Genomic DNA, 22,488 nt, shown 5'->3' with positions numbered 1-22,488 from the left:
CAGTTTCTAATACTGTACATCAAATATGCGCAGGATACCTTATGTGTGACTACAGCAGTGTTTCCCAGCCAGGGTGCCTCCAGCTGTTGCAAAACTACAACTCCCAGCATGCACGGACAGCCGAAGGCTGGCGGGTTACGGCGAGTTTCCCGCTAGGAGTTTGCGCTGCGGCGAAAAATTTACCGCAGCCCAAACTTGAAGCAGGAAACTTACTGTAAACCTGCCCATGTGAATGTACCCTGTACATTCACATGGGGGGGCAAACCTCCAGCTGTTTCAAAACTACAACTCCCAGCATGTACTGACTGAGTTGTAGTTTTGCAACAGCTGGAGGCACCCTGGCTGGGAAACACTAGACTACTGCCTAAACAGCACAACATTGATAGCTAGGCTTTATAAGGTTTTTTTTAAACCAAATGACTGGTACACTTTGAAGGAGTCTAAAACTAAAGTTATCTGGGGTCACTGGAGGTAGAGGCTGGGTGAGGCTGGGCCGCATGCCCCCTCACATATAATGCCCCCCGATAGATATGACCCTCTTCAGGTAGGGCTCCCAAGTAGGAATAGAGGTCCCAGATAGTGATGGGGATCATATCTGATTGGGTAATATCCATCTGTGGACCCGTCTACCTACTGGGGAGCCCTACCTGATGGCCCCCAGATAGATTTTATCCCCAGCTGGTAAGGCTCTTATTTAAACAAGTATACCCCCTAAGAAGATATGTTAGCCCCTGGTGATATGCAGGTCCTCCCTTATTAGTAATTTGGAAAGTTAAGTTTCACAGCTACAGTACTTACATCTCCCTGCTACAACCGAAAATGAGCCTTCTTTGCAGGAATGCACACGTTAGGTGACTTCATCACATGCGCCACGCAGGATGTCAGCGTCCCAGCATCCTGCGCTGCGTTTGCCATTACGTCACCAATTGCGCACATCCCTCCAGGAAGGCTCGTAATAGGCTGCAGCAGGGAGATCTAGGTCAGTAGCAGTGTGTGAAGTCTTCCGGCATTTTGTGCTGCCTGAAGGGCTAAATGGCTGAAGAAATCACCTGCCGGCAACTGGGCCGCAAAATTTTGTTCGCCGGGCCAGGAGTTTGAGACCCCTGCTTTAAAGGAACATTGGCAGTTAACTTCTTCTGGGACCCCCTCGATTTTTTGTCTGGCACAGTGTTGACCACCGCACAGAGAAGTGGTCGAACCCCCCCTGTCCATGCTTCTCTATGGGATAGCCGGAAATACATGAGAACAGCACTCGTATCTGGCTCTGCCATAGACTGTGCATGGAGGGGGAATGTTTCGAGAACCAGTGTTCTAAACTAAAATCTTCAGAACACCGGGTCAGTGGTCAGACAGCCGGCAACCAGACACTTCCCTAATTGCGTTTAGGGAATAAGTAGTAAAGTACCAGAATTTCCCTATTTTTTTAAATGCAGGATTTTAGCAGAGAAAAAAATTTACTGCAGTATTTGCTTTACTCTTACAATGGATTCTATAAATGAGATCCCCAAACAAAGCCTAATGTGAACGAGCCCTTAGCGGAGAGGCCGATCTAGGCAGTGCCAGTTTACCTTGCTTCATGCTGCAGTTCACACTGGGCACAACTGAAGCCACGATTGGGAAGAAAGTCACTAAGGCTGGGTTCACACAATTTACTGCAACGTGTAGATCATGTAACATGCGATTTGTTTTAAATAGTAACGTTTTTTTAGGTTTTAAGTAAACAGCCATAAGGTGACAGAGCAAATGTGGCCTCCCGAGAACCTATAACATCAAATGCTACAGAAAAACAGGTGATGGCATAGGATGAAAATCAGATGTTAATCTGTGTTATTTATATATTTTTAGTCAGGTGAAAAAGTCAGTTGATTCAAAATTGTCTTGAAGTGGTATCTAGAGATGAGCAAACTTACAGTAAATTCGATTCGTCACGAACTTCTCGGCTCGGCAGTTTACTTTTTCTGCATAAATTAGTTCAGCTTTCCGGTGCTCCGGTGGGCTGGAAAAGGTGGATACAGTCCTAGGAGACTCTTTCCTAGGAATGTATCCACCTTTTCCAGCCCACCGGAGCACCTGAAAGCGGAACTAATTTACGCAGGAAAAGTCATCAACTGCCGAGCCGAGAAGTTTGTTTGTGACGAATCAAATTAACTAAGTTCGCTCATCTCTAGTTGTATCTTTCCATAACATTAATACTGTATCTATGTCACCCAGTGGATAGTATCACTGAACAATGCCATCAGTTTACCGCGCTTCTCTACACATGTGCAGTAGCTTCAAAGTTGTCCAGGATCTGTGACAGTATTTTTTTTACTTTCTAAGGCTGGGTTCACACCACATTCTCAGCCATACAGGACGGCTCATTTTTACCCCAACATGCGGTTTTCCACCAGACCTAAAACCGTGGTACACTATGGTTTTAGGTCCGGTGGGAAAACACATACAGGGACAAAAATGAGCCGACTGGAGTCCGCGTTTCGCTCATTGAAATGAATTACATACGGGCGGCATACGGCAGGGATACGGGAGCGCCCGGTTTTAGCTCCCCCAGCAGTATGCAGTCCCGTATGGCTGAAAATGTGGCGTGAACCCAGCCTAAGACTTATCCATCCATATACACTTTATTTGCAGCAAATATACACAATCACTTTTTTGTTTAAAATCATGCAAAGCAGAGACTTGAGGTGCAGAGAGCACAGGCCGAGGTCTTCAGAAGATCGGGGACAGGTGAGTATAACTTCCTATTCTTTTCATTGCACGGATCCCTCAACATAAGATGGATTCACGCCACGTTTTTGCAATACAGTTCCAGTATCAGGTTTTTGATAAACATTCCTCAAACCTGACTAAACTATCAAAACGTGTGCACAAATTTTAATCCGTATACGGTTTTAAAAATGTCCTGTTATGTTTTTAACTTTTCACTCCATTATGAATAAAGTTTCACTTGCTTGAAATTACAAGAAAAAAACTGCAAAGCCAAAACGTATGGTGAAACCCATATGGAACCGTAAGCACATACGGTTTTGTATGGTTCCCATTGACTCCCATGTAAAAAAAAAAAAATATACAGTGACACCAGCCCCCCCCCCCCCCCACGACCGACAATAATTTCAACATACGATGGCCTCTCAGACCATCGCATGTTGAAGGCAGAATCAACATACGATGCTTTTGTATGTCGGGGCCATCGCATAAACGGCTATCCGGCAGCGCAGACTGCTTCAGCTGCCACCGGATAGCCGTTTACGGTGTCCCGTGTGCTGCGGTGGTCTCCTACCTGTCCTCGGGGCTCCGGCGCGTCCGCTTCACGATTCCCTGCATCGTCGGCGCTCTCCGTCGTCATCACGTCCTCCGGTCATCCAATAGGAGCGACGTGATAGCGGCGGCGGAGAGCGAAGATGCCGGGGAACGAGAGGCCATGCCGGAACATCGGGGACGCAGCAACAGCGATGGAAGGCGACATCCAGGGCAGCGGTGACGGTCCGGAGCGGTGGGGACAGGTGAGTACAACTTCCTATACCAGTGGTCTTCAACCTGCGGACCTCCAGATGTTGCAAAACTACAACTCCCAGCATGCCCGGACAGCCAACGGCTGTCCGGGCATGCTGGGTGTTGTAGTTTTGCAACATCTGGAGGTCCGCAGGTTGAAGCCCACTGTCCTATACTTTACATTGCACGGATCCCTCAACATACAATGGTTTCAACAAACGATGGTCCATTTGGGACGGATTACCATCGTATGTTGAGGGACCACTGTATGTATATGTGTATACACGCATTTCAATACGGTTTTTCACCTGGACCAAAAACCCATGGTAGGCTACAGTTTTTGGTACAGGAAAAAAAAAAAAAAACTGACATAAACGTACAAGATGCAAGACGGACACAACTGGATGCTCCTTTTTTTTTTTACAGATTTCAATGGAGAGTCAATGCATATGGTTTTCAAATTGAAAATGTATACAGGAACTGTATTGCAAAAACGTGGTGTGAACCCAGCCTAAGAGTCCTTATACAGGACACATGGACTGTCTAGATCCGCCCTGTTGGGGGGGGGGGGGGGGGGATGTTACTTTTTGGAGTTAATCCTCAGTTTACTCTGATTTGGTGCAGATTTTTCCCAATAAACTTCAACAGGAAAGTCAAAACCTGCAACAAATCCGCAGTGTGTGAACACCTTCCTGCACTGGACGCTCACGCCTTTGGAGCACTCATGACAAGTAACTGTATGGAGCCGGAGATCAGGGGACTGAGCCGCAGATAATCCGCTCTAGGTGACAGGAGCACGTGCAGGGGGGACACTCAGTCCTGTATACTGGATATAGATACAAGGCCCCATCACTCACCATTGAAGTCCCCGGTGTCGGCCACCACCACCGTGTGGCTCTTGAGCTGCTCCAGCGCTGACTCCTCCATCTTCTGCTTCTTGACTGTGCAGTTGGACATTACAGAGGCTTGAATGGGTCGGTGGGGTGTATATATAGTTGCGGCCGGCAGAGGGGCGCGAGGTACCCAGCCAATGGGAGCGGAGGAACGAGGGAGGAGCGACAGGCACAGCGCCGGCCAATCAGCGAGCGCGTACGGAAACACGTGCCCTGAGCCCGCCCCATCACCTGCACAAACGTGGTGGGCGTGTTTGTCAAAAATGACAGGTAAGCGGACCAATGAGAACGGACGGGCGGCTGGCACACGGCACCATGGATGCTGCGCATGTACTAGACTAAATAGTGTGCCTGCATGTGCCCAAAGTCATGTTCATGCCCAGGGAATTGGATACTTCTAGAAAGCAAAATGGATAAAGGGCAAAAAAATGTGACACTGAAGAGCATTCACACGTGCGGCTTTTCATGCGGTGCAGTGGTTACTGTAATGACAGTTATCTTCTGTCTTCGCACTTTTCCAGTAACTATAATGCCCCCCCCTCCTCCCCTAGTAGAGTGGGTAGCAGCAGATGTCCCCCACATCAGGTTGGCAGCAGCAGATCTCCCCCACATCAGGTTGGCAGCAGCAGATGTCCCCCACATCAGGTTGGCAGCAGCAGATCTCCCCCACATCAGGTTGGCAGCAGCAGATGTCCCCCACATCAGGTTGGCAGCAGCAGATCTCCCCCACATCAGGTTGGCAGCAGCAGATGTCCCCCACATCAGGTTGGCAGCAGCAGATGTCCCCCACATCAGGTTGGCAGCAGATTCCCCCCATAGTAGGAGGCAGTATGCCCCTTATAGCAGGCGGCATATTCCCCCATATAATATGTGGCAGGTTCCCCTCATAGTAGGCGGCATATTCTCCTCATAGTTGCAGGCAGATTGCCCATTATAGCAGGCGGCATATTCCCCTATAGTAGGTGGCAGATTTCCCCATAGTAGGCGTCAGATTCCCCCTTAACCTGTTGGGGACGGAGGGTGTACAGGTACCCCCTCGCGTCCTGGTATTTCCGATCACCACCACTTGCCGGGCGGTGATCAGACCGGGATGACTGCTGATATCTATCAGCAGGCATCCCGTGAAAGTGCCCCGGGGGATCAATTCAGACCGGCGATGTGCAGCGATTCTGGGCCAATAGAGTCTGGTGACCCAATCGCCCGGAAAATAAGAGTGATCAGAGCTGTCACAGACAGCTCCAACCATTCTAATGGATAGGTGCCACCTCCTCCTATCCCCTGCCGTTGGTTGATCAGGACTGAACGACCAATAGCAGTTAGGGGCAGGGGGGTTAAAGGGGGGACATGGCCAACGGTTTACCTGCGGGATCCTGATCAGCAGCGGCATCGGAGCGGTGGCGGCAGCATGGGAGCGGCAGTGCAGCAGGAGGAGGCATGCCGGAAAGTGCGGCGGTTAAGGAGGCTGCAGTGAAGATCACGGTAAGTGATCTTCACTGTGGCCTTCTAAAAGTTGCAAAACTACAACTCCCAACATGCCCAGACAGCCAAAGGCTGTCTGACAATGCTGGGAGTTGTAGTTTTGCAACATCTGGAGGGCCACAGTTTGGAGAACAATGTGTAGTGGTCTCCAAACTGTGGTCCTCCAGATGTTGCAAAACTACAACTTTCAGCATGCTCTGACTGTCTGTGCATGCTGGGAGTTGTAGTTTTGCAACATCTGAAGTAGCGCAGTTTGGAGACCACTATATGGTGGTCTCCAAACTGTAGCCCTCCAGATGTTGCAAAACTACAATTCCCAGCATGCACAGACAGTCAGTGCATGCTGAAAGTTGTAGTTTTGCAACATCTGGAGGACCACAGTTTGGAGACCACTACACAGTGGTCTCCAAACTGTGACCCTCCAGATGTTGCAAAACTACAACTCCCAGCATGTCTGGGCATGCTTGGAGTTGTAGTTTTGCAACATCTGGAGGGCTACAGTTTGGAGACCACTACTTAGCGGTCTCCAAACTGTTCTTCCCAAGTTGTTGCATAACTACAACTCCAAGCATGCCTTTCAGCTGTCAGTGCATGTTGGGATTTGTAGTTTTGCAACAGCTGGAGGCACACTGGTTGGGAAACAGTGATCTAGAGTCTGTTTCCTAACTGTTTCCTCCAGCTGTTGCAAAACTACAACTCCCAGAATGCACTGACAGACCGTACATGCTGGGAGTTGTAGTTTTGCAACAGCTGGAGGCACAAGGGTTATAATCACTGAGCTAGAGTCTGTTTCCTAACTCAGTGGTTCCCCACTAGTGTGCCTACAGCTGTTGCAAAACTACAACTCCCAGCATGTACGGTCTGTCAGTGCATTCTGGGAGTTGTAGTTTTGCAACAGCTGAAGGTTTGGGGCGCCCCCCCCCCCCCCCCCCATGTGAATGTACAGGCTAACATAGTAACATAGTTCATAAGGTTGAAAAAAGACCAGAGTCCATCAAGTTCAACCTATAACCCTAATGAGTCCCTACAGGTTACATTCACATGGGCGGGGGTTTACAGTGGGTTTCCTTCTCCAAGTTTGAGCTGCGACAAATTTTCTGCCGCAACTCAAACTCCCAGCGGAAAACTTACTGCGAACCCCTGCCTGTGTGAATGTACCCTTAAAACACTACACTACACTACCACATAATAAAAAGTAAAAACTACATATGCATGCCCTCCCCCCCCCCCCCCCCAATTAAAAGGAAAACGTCTCATACGGCAGTGTTTCCTAAAAAGAGTCTCCAGCAGTTGTGAAACAACAGCTTCCAGTATTGCCGGACAGCCATTGACTGTCCTGGCAGGCTGGGAGTCTTGCAACAGATGGAGGCGCCCTGTTTGGGAAACACTTCTGTAGGGTTTTGGTTGAGACAAGCTCCATCCTTGTAACTGGGTCCGCCTCTATTGCAAATTCCTCATTTAGGCCTCAAATGCGCATGGCGCTCTCACTTCGGAGCCCTGTCGTATTTCAAGGCAACAGTTTAGGGCCACATATGGGGTATTTTTTTACTCAGGAGAAATTGTGTTACAAATTTTGGGGGGATTTTTCTCCATTTACCCCTTATGAAAAAGTAAAGTTGGCGGCTACACCAGCCTGTTATTGTAAAAAAAAGAAAAAATTTTACAATAACATGCTGGCGCTGCCCCATACTTTCATTTTCACAAGAGGTAAAAGGAGAAAAAGACCGCCAAAATTTCTAATGCAATTTCTTCTGAGTATGGAAATACCCCATATGTGGACGTAAAATGCTCTGCAGACTAACTACATGGCTCAGGAGTGAGAGCGCGCCATGTACATTTGAGGCCTAAATTGGTGATTTGCACAGAGGTGGCTGATCGTTACAACGGTTCTGACATAAATGCAAAAAAAAACACCCACATGTGACCCCATTTTGGAAACTACACTCCTCACGGAACTTAACAAGGGGTATAGTGAGCCTTAGCACCCCACAGGTCTTTGACAAATTTTTGTTAAAGTTGGACATGAAAATTTAAAATGTGTTTTTTTCCCTAAAATGCTGGTGTTACCCCAAATTTTTCATTTTCACAAGGGGTAATAGGAAAAAAGCCTCCCAAAATTTTTAACCCCATTTCTTCTGAGTATATAAATACCCCATATGTGGATGTAAAGTGCTCTGCGGGGGAACTACAATGCTCAGAAGAGAAGGAGCGCCATTGGGCTTTTGAAGAGAGAATTAGGCTGGAATTGAAGGCCATGTGCGTTTACAAAGCCCCCCATGGTGCCAGAACAGTGGACCCCCCCACATTTGACCCCATTTTGGAAACTACACCCCTCGCGGAATGTAATAAGGGGTACAGTGAGCATTTACACCCCACAGGTGTCTGACAGATTTTTGAACAGTTGTCCATAAAAATTAAAATTTTTATTTCTCACTGTTACAAAGATCTGTCAAACGCCAGTGGGGTGTAGATGCTCACTGCACCCCTTATTAAATTCTGTTAGGGGTGTAGTTTCCAAAATGGGGTCACATGTGGGGGGGTTCCACTGTTCTGGCACCATGGGGGCTTTGTTAACGCACATCGCCCCCGACTTCCATTCCAACCAAATTCTCTCTCCAAAAGCCCAATGGAGCTCCTTCTCTTCTGAGCATTGTAGTTCGCCCGCAGAGCACTTTACATCCACATATGGGGTATTTCCATACTCAGAAGAAATGGGGTTACAAATTTTTGGGGGCTTTTTCTCTTATTAGCCCGTGTGAAAATGAAAAATTTGGAGTAACAAATTATTTTTATGTCCCAATTTAACGAAAGTTCGTCAATCACCAGTTGGGTGTTAAGGCTCACTGTACCCCTTGTTATGTTCCTTGAGGGGTGTAGTTTCCAAAAGAGTATGCCATGTGGGTTTTTTTTTTTTACTGTTCTGGCATCATGGGGGCTTCCTAAATGCGACATGCCCCCCAAAAACCATTTCAGCAAAATTCGCTCTCCCAAAGCCCAATGTCACTCGTTCTCTTATGAGCACTCTAGTGCACCCACAGAGCACTTTACATCCACATATGAGGTATTTCCTAACTCGAGAGAAATGGGGTTACAAATTTTGGGGTGCTTTTTCTCCTATTACCCCTTGTGAAAATGAAAAGTTTGGGGTGACACCAGCATTTTAGTGTTAAAAATCAAATTTTTCATTTTCACGTCCAACTTTAACGAAGTTCGTCAATCACCTGTGGGGTGTTAAGGCTCACTATACCCCTTGTTATGTTCCTTGAGGGGTGTTTCCAAAATTGTTTGCCATGTGTTTTTTTTTTTTACTGTTCTGGCATCATGGGGACTTCCTAAATGTGACATGTCCCCCAAAAACCATTTCAGCAAAATTCGCTCCTGCCATTGTCGCTCCTTCGCTTCTGAGCCCTCTAGTGCACACAGAGCACTTTACATCCACATATCAGATATCTTCTTACTCGAGAGAAATATGGGGTTGCAATAACATTTTAGTGTAAAAAAATGGAGATTTTGATTTTTCTCCTCCATTTTGCTGCTGTTCCTTGTCACGATGCCGGCTGGCAGGTAGTGGATCCTCTGTGCCAGAGAGGGATTGGCGTGGACCGTGCTAGTGGATCGGTTCTAAGTCACTACTGGTTTTCACCAGAGCCCGCCGCAAAGCGGGATGGTCTTGCTGCGGCGGTAGTGACCAGGTCGTATCCACTAGCAACGGCTCAACCTCTCTGACTGCTGAAGATAGGCGCGGTACAAGGGAGTAGACAGAAGCAAGGTCGGACGTAGCAGAAGGTCGGAGCAGGCAGCAAGGATCGTAGTCAGGGGGCAACGGCAGGAGGTCTGGAACACAGGCTAGGAACACACAAGGAAACGCTTTCACTGGCACAATGGCAACACGATCCGGCGAGGGAGTGAAGGGGAAGTGAGGTATAAATAGGGAGTGCACAGGTGAACACACTAATTGGAACCACTGCGCCAATCAGCGGCGCAGTGGCCCTTTAAATCGCAGAGACCCGGTGCGCGCGCGCCCTAGGGAGCGGGGCCGCGCGCGCCGGGACAGGACAGACGGAGAGCGAGTCAGGTACGGGAGCCGGGATGCGCATCGCGAGCGGGCGCTACCCGCATCGCGAATCGCATCCCGGCTGGAGACAGTATCGCAGCGCACCGGGTCAGTGGAGCTGCCCGGAGCGCTGCGGTAGCGAGAGAGAAGCGAGCGCTCCGGGGAGGAGCGGGGACCCGGAGCGCTCGGCGTAACAGTACCCCCCCCCCTTGGGTCTCCCCCTCTTCTTAGAGCCTGAGAACCTGAGGAGCAGACTTTTGTCTAGGATGTTGTCCTCAGGTTCCCAGGATCTCTCTTCAGGTCCACAGCCCTCCCAATCCACTAAAAAGAACCTTTTTCCTCTGACCGTCTTGGAGGCCAGTATCTCTTTCACTGAGAAGACGTCAGAAGAACCGGAGACAGGAGTGGGAGAAACTAATTTGGGAGAGAAACGGTTGATGATGAGTGGTTTAAGAAGAGAGACATGAAAGGCATTAGGAATACGGAGAGAAGGAGGAAGAAGAAGTTTGTAAGAGACAGGATTAATTTGGCACAAGACCTTGAAAGGACCAAGATAGCGTGGACCCAGTTTGTAACTGGGGACACGAAAGCGGACATATTTAGCGGAGAGCCATACCTTGTCTCCGGGAGCAAAAATGGGGGGAGCTCTTCTTTTCTTATCGGCAAACTTTTTCATGCGAGATGAAGCCTGTAAAAGAGAATCTTGGGTCTCTTTCCATATGGTGGAAAGATCACGAGTCACTTCATCTACAGCGGGCAAACCAGAGGGCAAGGGAGTAGGGAGGGGGGGAAGAGGGTGACGGCCGTACACCACGAAAAATGGGGATTTGGAGGAAGATTCAGAGACTCTAAAGTTATACGAGAATTCGGCCCATGGTAGAAGATCTGCCCAATCATCCTGGCGGGAGGAAACAAAATGTCGTAAATAATCACCCAAGACCTGGTTAATTCTTTCTACTTGTCCATTGGATTGAGGATGATATGCAGAAGAAAAGTTTAATTTAATCTTGAGTTGTTTACAGAGAGCCCTCCAGAATTTTGACACGAATTGGACGCCTCTATCCGAGACTATCTGTGTGGGCAACCCGTGAAGACGAAAAATGTGTACAAAAAATTGTTTAGCCAACTGAGGCGCTGAAGGAAGACCAGGAAGAGGGATGAAATGTGCCATCTTGGAGAATCGATCAACGACCACCCAAACAACAGTGTTGCCACGGGATGGGGGTAGGTCTGTAATAAAATCCATACCAATCAGAGACCAAGGCTGTTCGGGGACAGGCAGAGGATGAAGAAAACCAGCGGGCTTCTGGCGAGGAGTCTTATCCCGGGCACAGACAGTGCAGGCTCGCACAAAGTCCACGACATCCGTCTCCAGAGTCGGCCACCAATAGAAGCGAGAGATGAGTTGCACAGATTTCTTGATGCCCGCATGGCCTGCGAGATGGGAGGAGTGACCCCATTTGAGGATTCCGAGGCGTTGGCGTGGAGTGACGAAGGTCTTCCCTGGAGGAGTTTGCCTGATGGAGGCTGGAGAAGTGGAAATCAGGCAGTCAGGAGGAATGATGTGTTGCGGAGAGAGTTCAACTTCCAAGGCATCCGAGGAACGAGAGAGAGCATCGGCCCTAATGTTCTTATCGGCAGGCCGAAAGTGAATTTCAAAATTAAATCGGGCAAAGAACAGAGACCACCTGGCCTGGCGAGGATTCAGCCGTTGGGCAGACTGGAGATAGGAGAGGTTCTTGTGATCGGTGTAAATAATAACTGGAAATCTTGATCCCTCCAGCAGATGCCTCCATTCCTCAAGTGCTAATTTAATGGCTAGAAGCTCTCGATCCCCGATGGAGTAGTTCCTCTCCGCCGGAGAGAAGGTCCTAGAAAAAAACCCACAAGTAACAGCATGCCCGGAAGAATTTTTTTGTAGAAGGACCGCTCCAGCTCCTACAGAGGAGGCATCAACCTCCAATAGGAAGGGTTTAGATGGGTCAGGTCTGGAGAGCACAGGAGCCGAAGAAAAGGCAGACTTGAGCCGTTTAAAGGCGTCTTCCGCTTGAGGAGGCCAAGACTTGGGATTGGCATTTTTTTTGGTTAAAGCCACGATAGGGGCCACAACGGTAGAAAAATGTGGAATAAATTGCTTGTAATAATTGGCGAACCTCAAAAAACGTTGGATAGCACGGAGTCCGGAGGGGCGTGGCCAATCTAAGACGGCAGAGAGTTTGTCTGGATCCATTTGTAGTCCTTGGCCAGAGACCAAGTATCCTAGGAAAGGAAGAGATTGGCATTCAAACAGACATTTCTCTATCTTGGCATAAAGTTGATTGTCACGAAGTCTCTGAAGAACCATACGGACATGCTGGCGGTGTTCTTCTAGATTGGCAGAAAAAATCAGGATATCGTCCAGATATACAACAACACAGGAGTATAAGAGATCACGAAAAATTTCATTAACAAAGTCTTGGAAGACGGCAGGGGCGTTGCACAGGCCAAAGGGCATGACCAGATACTCAAAGTGTCCATCTCTAGTGTTAAATGCCGTTTTCCATTCATCCCCCTCTCTGATGCGGATGAGATTATAAGCACCTCTTAAGTCCAGTTTGGTAAAGATGTGGGCACCTTGGAGGCGATCAAAGAGTTCAGAGATGAGGGGTAGGGGGTAGCGGTTCTTTACCGTGATTTTATTAAGACCGCGGTAGTCAATGCAAGGAGCCATCTTTTTTGGACACAAAGAAAAATCCGGCTCCGGCAGGAGAGGAGGATTTACGGATAAAGCCTTTTTTTAAATTTTCCTGGATGTACTCCGACATAGCAAGAGTCTCTGGGGCGGACAGAGGATAGATTCTGCCCCGGGGTGGAGTAGTGCCCGGGAGGAGGTCAATAGGACAATCATAAGGCCTGTGAGGAGGTAGAGTCTCAGCTTGTTTTTTGCAAAAAACATCCGCAAAGTCCATATAGGCCTTAGGGAGACCGGTTACAGGGGGAACCACAGAGTCACGGCAAGGGGTACTGGGAACCGGTTTTAGGCAGTCCTTGAAACAAGAGGGCCCCCAACTCTTGATCTCCCCAGTGGACCAATCCAGGGTTGGGGAATGGAGTTGAAGCCAGGGTAGTCCAAGGAGGATTTCGGAAGTGCAATTGGGGAGGACCAAAAATTCAATCTTCTCGTGATGAGGTCCGATGCACATTAGAAGGGGCTCCGTGCGGAGACGTATGGTACAGTCCAATCTTTCATTGTTTACACAATTGATGTAGAGGGGTCTGGCGAGATTGGTCACTGGGATGTTGAACCTGTTGACGAGAGAGGCCAAAATAAAATTTCCTGCAGATCCGGAATCCAAGAAGGCCATAGTAGAGAAGGAGAAGGCAGAGGCAGATATCCGCACAGGCACAGTAAGACGTGGAGAAGCAGAGTAGACATCAAGGACTGTCTCACCTTTGTGCGGAGTCAGCGTACGTCTTTCCAGGCAGGGAGGACGGATAGGACAATCCTTCAGGAAGTGTTCGGTACTGGCACAGTACAGGCAGAGATTCTCCATGCGGCGTCGTGTCCTCTCTTGAGGTGTCAGGCGAGACCGGTCGACCTGCATAGCCTCCACGGCGGGAGGCACAGGAACGGATTGCAGGGGACCAGAGGAGAGAGGAGCCGGGGAGAAAAAACGCCTTGTGCGAACAAAGTCCATATCCTGGCGGAGCTCCTGACGCCTTTCGGAAAAACGCATGTCAATGCGAGTGGCAAGATGGATGAGTTCATGTAGGTTAGCAGGGATTTCTCGTGCGGCCAGAACATCTTTAATGTTGCTGGATAGGCCTTTTTTAAAGGTCGCGCAGAGGGCCTCATTATTCCAGGATAATTCTGAAGCAAGAGTACGGAATTGTACGGCGTACTCGCCAACGGAAGAATTACCCTGGACCAGGTTCAACAGGGCAGTCTCAGCAGAAGAGGCTCGGGCAGGTTCCTCAAAGACACTTCGAATTTCCGAGAAGAAGGAGTGTATAGAGGCAGTGACGGGGTCATTGCGGTCCCAGAGCGGTGTGGCCCATGACAGAGCTTTTCCAGACAAAAGGCTGACTACGAAAGCCACCTTAGACCTTTCAGTAGGAAACTGGTCCGACATCATCTCCAAGTGCAGGGAACATTGGGAAAGAAAGCCACGGCAGAATTTAGAGTCCCCATCAAATTTATCCGGCAAGGATAGTCGTAGACCAGAAGCGGCCACTCGCTGCGGAGGAGGTGCAGGAGCTGGCGGAGGAGATGATTGCTGAAGCTGTGGTAGTAGCTGCTGTAGCATCACGGTCAGTTGAGACAGCTGTTGGCCTTGTTACGCTATCTGTTGTGACTGCTGGGCGACCACCGTGGTGAGGTCGGCGACAACTGGCAGAGGAACTTCAGCGGGATCCATGGCCGGATCTACTGTCACGATGCCGGCTGGCAGGTAGTGGATCCTCTGTGCCAGAGAGGGATTGGCGTGGACCGTGCTAGTGGATCGGTTCTAAGTCACTACTGGTTTTCACCAGAGCCCGCCGCAAAGCGGGATGGTCTTGCTGCGGCGGTAGTGACCAGGTCGTATCCACTAGCAACGGCTCAACCTCTCTGACTGCTGAAGATAGGCGCGGTACAAGGGAGTAGACAGAAGCAAGGTTGGACGTAGCAGAAGGTCGGGGCAGGCAGCAAGGATCGTAGTCAGGGGGCAACGGCAGGAGGTCTGGAACACAGGCTAGGAACACACAAGGAAACGCTTTCACTGGCACAATGGCAACACGATCCGGCGAGGGAGTGAAGGGGAAGTGAGGTATAAATAGGGAGTGCACAGGTGAACACACTAATTGGAACCACTGCGCCAATCAGCGGCGCAGTGGCCCTTTAAATCGCAGAGACCCGGCGCGCGCGCGCCCTAGGGAGCGGGGCCGCGCGCGCCGGGACAGGACAGACGGAGAGCGAGTCAGGTACGGGAGCCGGGATGCGCATCGCGAGCGGGCGCTACCCGCATCGCGAATCGCATCCCGGCTGGAGACGGTATCGCAGCGCACCGGGTCAGTGGAGCTGCCCGGAGCGCTGCGGTAGCGAGAGAGAAGCGAGCGCTCCGGGGAGGAGCGGGGACCCGGAGCGCTCGGCGTAACATTCCTGTGAAACACCTAAAGGGTTAACAAACTTTTTGAATGTCATTTTGAATACTTTGAGGGGTGCAGTTTTCATAATGGGGTCCATTATAGGGGATTTTCAACATAAAGACCCTCAAATTCACTTCTAAACTTAACTGGTCCCTGAAAATTTTTTATTTAGAAATTTTCGGGAAAAATTGCAAAATTGCTGCTATACTTTGAAGCCCTCTGAGGTCTTCAAAAAGTAAAAACATGTCAACTTTATGATGGAAACATAAAGTAGACATATTGTATATGTTAATCAATATGTAATTTATTTGACATGTCCCTTTTCCTTACAGAGAGCTTCAAAGTTAGAAAAATGCAACATTTTCAAATTTTTCCTGAAATTTTTGAATTTTTCACCAAGAAATCATGCAAGTATCGATGTACATTTAACACTAACATAAAGTAAAATATGTCACGGAAAAACAATCTCGGAATCAAATTTATAAGTAAAAGCATCACAGAGTTATTAATACATAAAGTGATAGAGGTCAGATTTGCAAAAAATGCTCCTGTCCTTGGGGTTATAATGGACTCCGTCCCCAAGGGGTTAAAGTAGTCGGCAGATTCTCCCAATAGTAGGCAACAGACTCCCCCCATAGTAGGCGGCAGTGTTTCCCCATAGTAGGTGGCAGTTTCCCCATAGTAGACTGCGTTTCCCCTACAGTAGGCGGCAGTCGCCCCCATTGTAGGCGACAGACAGTAGTACTCCCATAGTAGGTGGCAGTACCCCCATAGTAGGCATCAGATTCCCCCCATAGTAGGTAGCATATTCCCCCATAGTAGGCTGCATTTTTCCCATTGTAGGCTGCATTTCCCCCATAGTATGCGCTAGTACCCCTATAGAATGCACTAGTACCCCATAGTAGGCAGTAGGCTTCTGTCTACTTTCCATCGGCTCCCTCTGCACAGATCTACTGCCTATTCCATTGCCGATCCGGTTGGATTCATGTTATACTATTGCCATGATCTTTGGTGTGTATGAATGTGTTTGCAATCTTAATCAGCCATGTATCCTGCCCGATACCTACCTGATACCTATCATTAATAACGCTTATGCCAGTATGTACATACAAAAATCCCCTGTCCCATAGGGTTTTTACGCAAGTTGTAAAATTATTTATCGGGGGTCCCTATTTATCATATTATATCTAATGTATTGACTATTTTTATTACATCTTTTATTATGTATATATTTTATATTGATATACATAGCGTTTTATTTATATGCGCATGGATTTATATTTATGACACTTTGTGCACTGTATGGTCAGTTGTGACCTTGCACTTTTTTCCACACATACCTATTTAAAGGGGTACTCCGGTGATTAAGATTTTTGGCTATATTGCATCTTCTTTTAATGTTCATGTTTTTTGCAATTGACATGTATTATATGTTTGTGTAGCATGTGTCTTTTTTTCTTACCTGTTTGTGGGCCATGAAGTTCTGTAGTTCTGTGTTGGATCTCTGACTGTTGTCCACATGTTAGGATTAGGCTGTGGACAACATGTCATGGCTTTTTTTTTCTCTGTTCTGAAAAGATGACAGAAAACTGCATGACAGAGAGGCCACGCCCCCTCATCTCCCCCTCCTGGAGGACGCAGGTGTGCATGAGAGAAAGGATGTCACCGGAGCCTGAAGGAGCGCGGTCCCCGGGACAGGCAACTATAAAGCTGGAGATGGGGGAGGGAATCGGGCAGCGGCAGCGGGACTCTGGCCCCGCAGAAGCCACTGCAGTGCATTGATTTGAAGTGCCCACTTTAAATCATTGATCTGCAGCGGCTTCTGCAGGGCCAGAAACAGTTTATCGGGGTATACACGCACACACACGCACCCTCATTTTTAACAAGGAGATTTGGGTAAAAAATAATTTTTTACCCAAATTTCCTTGGAAAAAGGAGGGTGCATGTTATAGGCCGGTGCGTGGTATACCGCGTTAAATATGGTATTTACTGTATTGCCACACTGTCACTCTTTAACCCCTTGGGGACGGAGGGTTTTTCCATTTCTGCACTTTCATTTTTTCCGCCTTACATTTTATGAATCATAACCCTTTCAATTTTGCACCTTAAAATCCATATGATGGCCTATTTTTTTGTGCCACCACGTTTTTGCCTGCGGTCGGGAAACTGCATACGGCCGAAAATGCAGCCGACCGGAGGCTGCGGTTCACTTCGGTCGGCTCATAGACATACATTAACTACGGTTCCCGAATACGACTGAGTGCGGGCGCCGCGATTAAGCCCCGCCCACCCCTCCTCCCAGCCGTATACGGGAACCGTAGTTACAAACCGTAATGTGAACCTAGCCTAACAGAGATGACATTGTCTCTGATCGCTCACTTTTCCCTTTTCTTCTCTATCTGCCCCGGCATCATGGCAATGTCTTCTATCCACAACTCTCCAGTGCAGAACCTGCAAAACAAACATATTAGGCTCTGCACTTTTCCAGCATCATCCTCCCCCTTTCCCCACAAATGCCTCCAGCCTCACAACATACAATGCCACCCGCCTCCCCCAAATGCCTCAAGCTTCATTCACATACAATGCCTCCAGCCTCCTCCAATTGCCTGGAGCCTCTCCCACACACACACAATGCCTCCAGAATCTCTCCCACACACAAACACATACACACACATGCTTTCAGGAACCCCTAAATGTCTCCAGCCTCTCCCACACGCAAACAATGCCTCCAGTTGCTTCCACACACAATGCCTCCTGCCTCCCCCACATGCCTCCAGTCTCTCCCATACACACACACGATGCCTAAAGCTTCCCCTAATACCTCCAGCCTTTCCCTACACACACACAAAGCCACCAGCTTCTCCCACATACCCCCCTAAAATGCCTACAGCCTTCCTCACACACACAATTCCTCCAGCCTCTCACCACTATTGCCTCCAGTAAACAAACTACTCACCCCTATTGCCTCCAGACTCCCACATTGCCTGCAGCTTCCGAGCCACCTACATTGCCTCCTGCCTCCCAGCCACCCACATTGTCCCCTGCCTTTCAGCCCCCCACACTGCCTCCTGCCTCCCAGCCACTCACACTGCCTTCAGCCTCCCAGCCACCCACATTGCCTCCTGCTTGCCAACCACCCACATTGCCTCCTGCTTCCCTAATGCCCACTTTGCCTCCAAGCCACCCAGCGCTACTGCCTTTAGCCTCCATTCATTTCCCCACCCCCACTATTGTCTCCACTCACAACACCCCTGCTATTGATTCCATTCATGACACCCCGCGCTATTACCTTCAACCCTTTGCTATTGCCTCCATTCACAACACCCCTCCACTATTGCCTCCATTCAACCTCCCCACACTGCCTCAGTTAACTTCCCCCCCCCCCCCCCCCCCCCCCCACTATTGCCTATATTCACTTCCCCCCACACACACCTGATATGGCATTACCTGTTAACTGTCAGATCACTGTTGATAGACTTCTGCTGGTTGAGGGCTGCCAGAAAGCATCCAACATCATCACTGAGGTGGTATTGATGCTCCCCGCCCACCTGTCCATATGCTGACTCCTCGCTGGTGAAAGTGTTCAATGAGTGACGCTTCCATCCAGAAGAAAACTACTTTTTTTTAACAGCATTTATTATGCCCACCGGAGCCCGATGGCACCCCTGGGGTTCCAGGGCGGCATGGATGGGAATCACTAGCATAGACGTATGCTGAGAAAAGGTTGAATTTGACCGACAGCCAGGGAGGAGAACTCCGAGAACTTCCCCAGCTTATAACTAGCGATCACAATTTTTGACATGTCTGGCCAACATGTTAAAAGTTGTCCTAAATGACTGTAACCCCTGAAGTATTTTAACAAAATCAGTAAGCAAATAAAAAAATTATGAGCAAGTAAAAAATAAATAAGCAGTACACGTAGAGACCGTTAACATATAGGTAGATGAGAGACAACAAAATGTCTTCTTAGAGTCCAATAAAGATTACATAATAATAATAATAGTAATAATAACAGCATAACAAAGTAACATGGTACAATCTACATATATCTGAACACATGCCTGTATTTGTCCTCATGATAAGGGCAGGATAGAAAGGGGAAGGGCAGATCTCAAATGCCATTTGCTGTTTAAAGGGGTATTCCAGGCAAAACCTTTTTTTTATACATATCAACTGGCTCCGGAAAGTTAAACAGATTTGTAAATTACTTCTATTAAAAAATCTTAATCCTTCCAATAGTTATTAGCTTCTGAAGTTTTCTGTCTAACTGCTCAATGATGATGTCACGTCCCTGGAGCTGTGCATGATGGGAGAATATCCCCATAGGAAATGACGTGAGTCATCAGAGAGCAGTTAGACAGAAAACAACAACTCAACTTCAGAAGCTAATAACTATTGGAAGGATTAAGATTTTTTAATAGAAGTAATTTACAAATCTGTTTAACTTTCCAGAGCCAGTTGATAAGACCCATAAATGTTAAAAGTTGTATTAGGGCTTCTTGTTTGTGGGACAAGTTGTCCATTTCATTGGCACACTTTATTTTTTCATATAATGTATTACGGAGCCAATAAAAAATATTTAGAAAAATATGGAATTATGCAATTTTGTGGCACAATAATTTTTTCAAGGTTCACAATACAGTAAATCTGACATGCTATCTTTATTCTGTTGGTCAGTATGATTTCATTGATACCAAACTTGGGTAATTTTTCTTTCGTTTTAAGGTTAAAAAAATTTGAAAACTTTAAAAAACTAAAAAATAAAGTTTGTTTAATGCTATGTTCTGACCCCTATAACTTTTACATTTTTCCACCTATGGAGCTATGTTATGGTTTCTTTTTTGCAACATGAGCTGTAGTTTTTAACAGTACTTTTGCGTGTATATGACTTTTTTTTACAGTTTTTTGGGATGTTGTGTGACCAAAATTCAGCAATTTTGCCGATACACGCTGTGATACCAAATATGTTGGTTATTTTTTTCTGTTTGCAGAGTTTTATTTGAACAATGGGAAAAGGGGGGTGATTTGAACTTTTATTAGGGAGGGATTTTTTTATATTTTTAAAAACTTTTTTTAACTTTTTTTTTTTTTTACATATTTTTTGGTCCGCCTAGGGGCCATCATTAGATGGCTGACACAGATCAATGTAATGCTATTGCATTACATCGAGCTACAATTTCGGCGCTTGATTGCTAAGAGCTGCCAAAGGCAGCCTTAAACAATCGGTGACCCACGGAGCAGCGGGAAGAATGGGTAAGTCCCTTTTCTTCCCTGGCAACCCATTTGTAGCCCACGATTACATTGTACAGCTGCAAATAGGTCCCCTAGACCCCAGGGAATACCGGCATTTAATGTTTTAGTTGGAGCCAGCAGATTACTGGCAGATGTCAGATGCTGATAGCAGCGGGGATCTGCTGGTTATGTTCCCCTCACTTGACCCATCTCGTACCGGTACTTCATAGGTCGGGAAGGGATTAAAGAGGTACTTTCCTGCTAAAAATCTTATCACCTATCCAAACGATAGGGCATAAGATGGCTGATCGCTGGAGTCTGGCCACTGGGACCCCCACAATCTCTGGACCACATCAGGAATTGTCCAGAGTGCAAGCAAATCCCCATAGCAAACTTCTCCTGCTCTGGACAGTTCCTGACATGGACAGAGGTGTCAGCAGAGAGCACTGTGGTCAGACAGAAAAGAACTCCAGAAAGAAATAAAACTTCATGTGGAGCATACAGCAGCTGATAAGAGCTGAAAGGAAAGTGCTGAAAGGATTAAGATTTTTAAATAGAAGTAATATATAAATCTGTTGAACTTTCTGGCACCAGTTGATTTGAAATTTTTTTTTTCCACCGGAGTACCCCTTTAACCCCTTAAGGACGCAGGACGTAAATGTACGTCCTGGTGAGGTGGTACTTAACGCACCAGGACGTACATTTACGTCCTAAGTATAACCGCGGGCATGGGAGCGATGCCTGTGTCATGCGCGGCTGATCCCGGCTGCTGATCGCAGCCAGGGACCCGCCGGCAATGGCCGACGCCCGCGATCTCGCGGGCGTCCGCCATTAACCCCTCAGGTGCCGGGATCAATACAGATCCCGGCATCTGCGGCAGTTCGCCATTTAAATGAACGATCGGATCGCCCGCAGCGCTGCTGCGGGGATCCGATCATTCATAACGCCGCACGGAGGTCCCCTCTCCTTCCTCCGTGCGGCTCCCGGCGTCTCCTGCTCTGGTCTGTGATCGAGCAGACCAGAGCAGGAGATGACCGATAATACTGATCTGTTCTATGTCCTATACATAGAACAGATCAGTATTAGCAATCATGGTATTGCTATGAATAGTCCCCTATGGGGACTATTCAAGTGTAAAAAAAAAGTAAAAAAATGTAAAAGTAAAAGTAAAAAAAAAGTGAAAAATCCCCATCCCCAATAAAAAAGTAAAACGTCCGTTTTTTCATATTTTACCCCCAAAAAGCGTAAAAAACATTTTTTATAGACATATTTGGTATCGCCGCATGCGTAAATGTCCGAACTATTAAAATAAAATGTTAATGATCCCGTACGGTGAACGGCGTGAACGAAAAAAAATAAAAAAAAGTCCAAAATTCCTACTTTTTTAATACATTTTATAAAAAAAAAAATTATAAAAAATGTATTAAAAGTTTTTTATATGCAAATGTGGTATCAAAAAAAAGTACAGATCATGGCGCAAAAAATGAGCCCCCATACCGCCACTTATACGGAAAAATAAAAAAGTTAGAGGTCATCAAAATAAAGGGATTATAAACGTACTAATTTGGTTAAAAAGTTTGTGATTTTTTTTAAGCGCAACAATAATATAAAAGTATATAATAATGGGTATCATTTTAATCGTATTGACCCTCAGAATAAAGAACACATGTCATTTTTACCATAAATTGTACGGCGTGAAAACAAAACCTTCCAAAATTAGCAAAATTGCGTTTTTCGTTTTAATTTCCCCACAAAAATAGTGTTTTTTGGTTGCGCCATACATTTTATGATATAATGAGTGATGTCATTACAAAGGACAACTGGTCACGCAAAAAACAAGCCCTCATACTAGTCTGTGGATGAAAATATAAAAGAGTTATGATTTTTAGAAGGCGAGGAGGAAAAAATGAAAACGTAAAAATTAAATTGTCTGAGTCCTTAAGGCCAAAATGGGCTGAGTCCTTAAGGGGTTAAATGGGCACTGTCATGAAATCAAAAAATTGATATGTTGTAGTACTTAAGTACTACAACATATCTCTAATATACTTTAATTAAAAAAAGTGATTTTAAAACAGTTTAAAATCACTTTTAAATTCGGCCACTAGGGCTCGCCCTCCTAGTGGCCGAATACATTGGGCAGTGACGTCACTAATGAATTTTGACTCGTTGAAGCCTGGCAACAAGTCGGAATTCATTCACTGCGGTGCTCGCTCCCGCCTGTCAATCAGACAGGCG

The 22,488-nt window shown here is 47.2% G+C and overlaps 1 protein-coding gene and 1 long non-coding RNA gene across 2 annotated transcripts in view; one reads left to right on the top strand and one right to left on the bottom strand.

Annotated features, from left to right (window-relative positions):
• The window catches only part of TALDO1 (transaldolase 1), a 29,061-nt gene extending 24,518 nt beyond the window's left edge, over positions 1 to 4,543 (bottom strand). The window contains exon 1 of the mRNA XM_056527023.1: positions 4,347 to 4,543. Coding sequence (XP_056382998.1) covers positions 4,347 to 4,446 — 100 coding nt within the window. The 5' untranslated portion in view covers positions 4,447 to 4,543. The remainder of the gene's footprint in view (positions 1 to 4,346) is intronic.
• A 2-nt stretch (positions 4,544 to 4,545) lies between these two features.
• Positions 4,546 to 22,488, top strand: part of LOC130276951 (uncharacterized) — a 40,636-nt gene continuing 22,693 nt past the window's right edge. Inside the window, exon 1 of the long non-coding RNA XR_008845309.1 lies at positions 4,546 to 4,652. This is a non-coding gene — a long non-coding RNA (uncharacterized LOC130276951). The remainder of the gene's footprint in view (positions 4,653 to 22,488) is intronic.

This window comes from Hyla sarda, chromosome 6, assembly GCF_029499605.1.
Source record: "Hyla sarda isolate aHylSar1 chromosome 6, aHylSar1.hap1, whole genome shotgun sequence".
In the NCBI taxonomy this organism is placed as follows: Eukaryota; Metazoa; Chordata; class Amphibia; order Anura; family Hylidae; genus Hyla; species Hyla sarda.
Note: the sequence above shows the minus strand (reverse complement) of the source record. Positions and strands in the feature narration are given on the sequence as shown.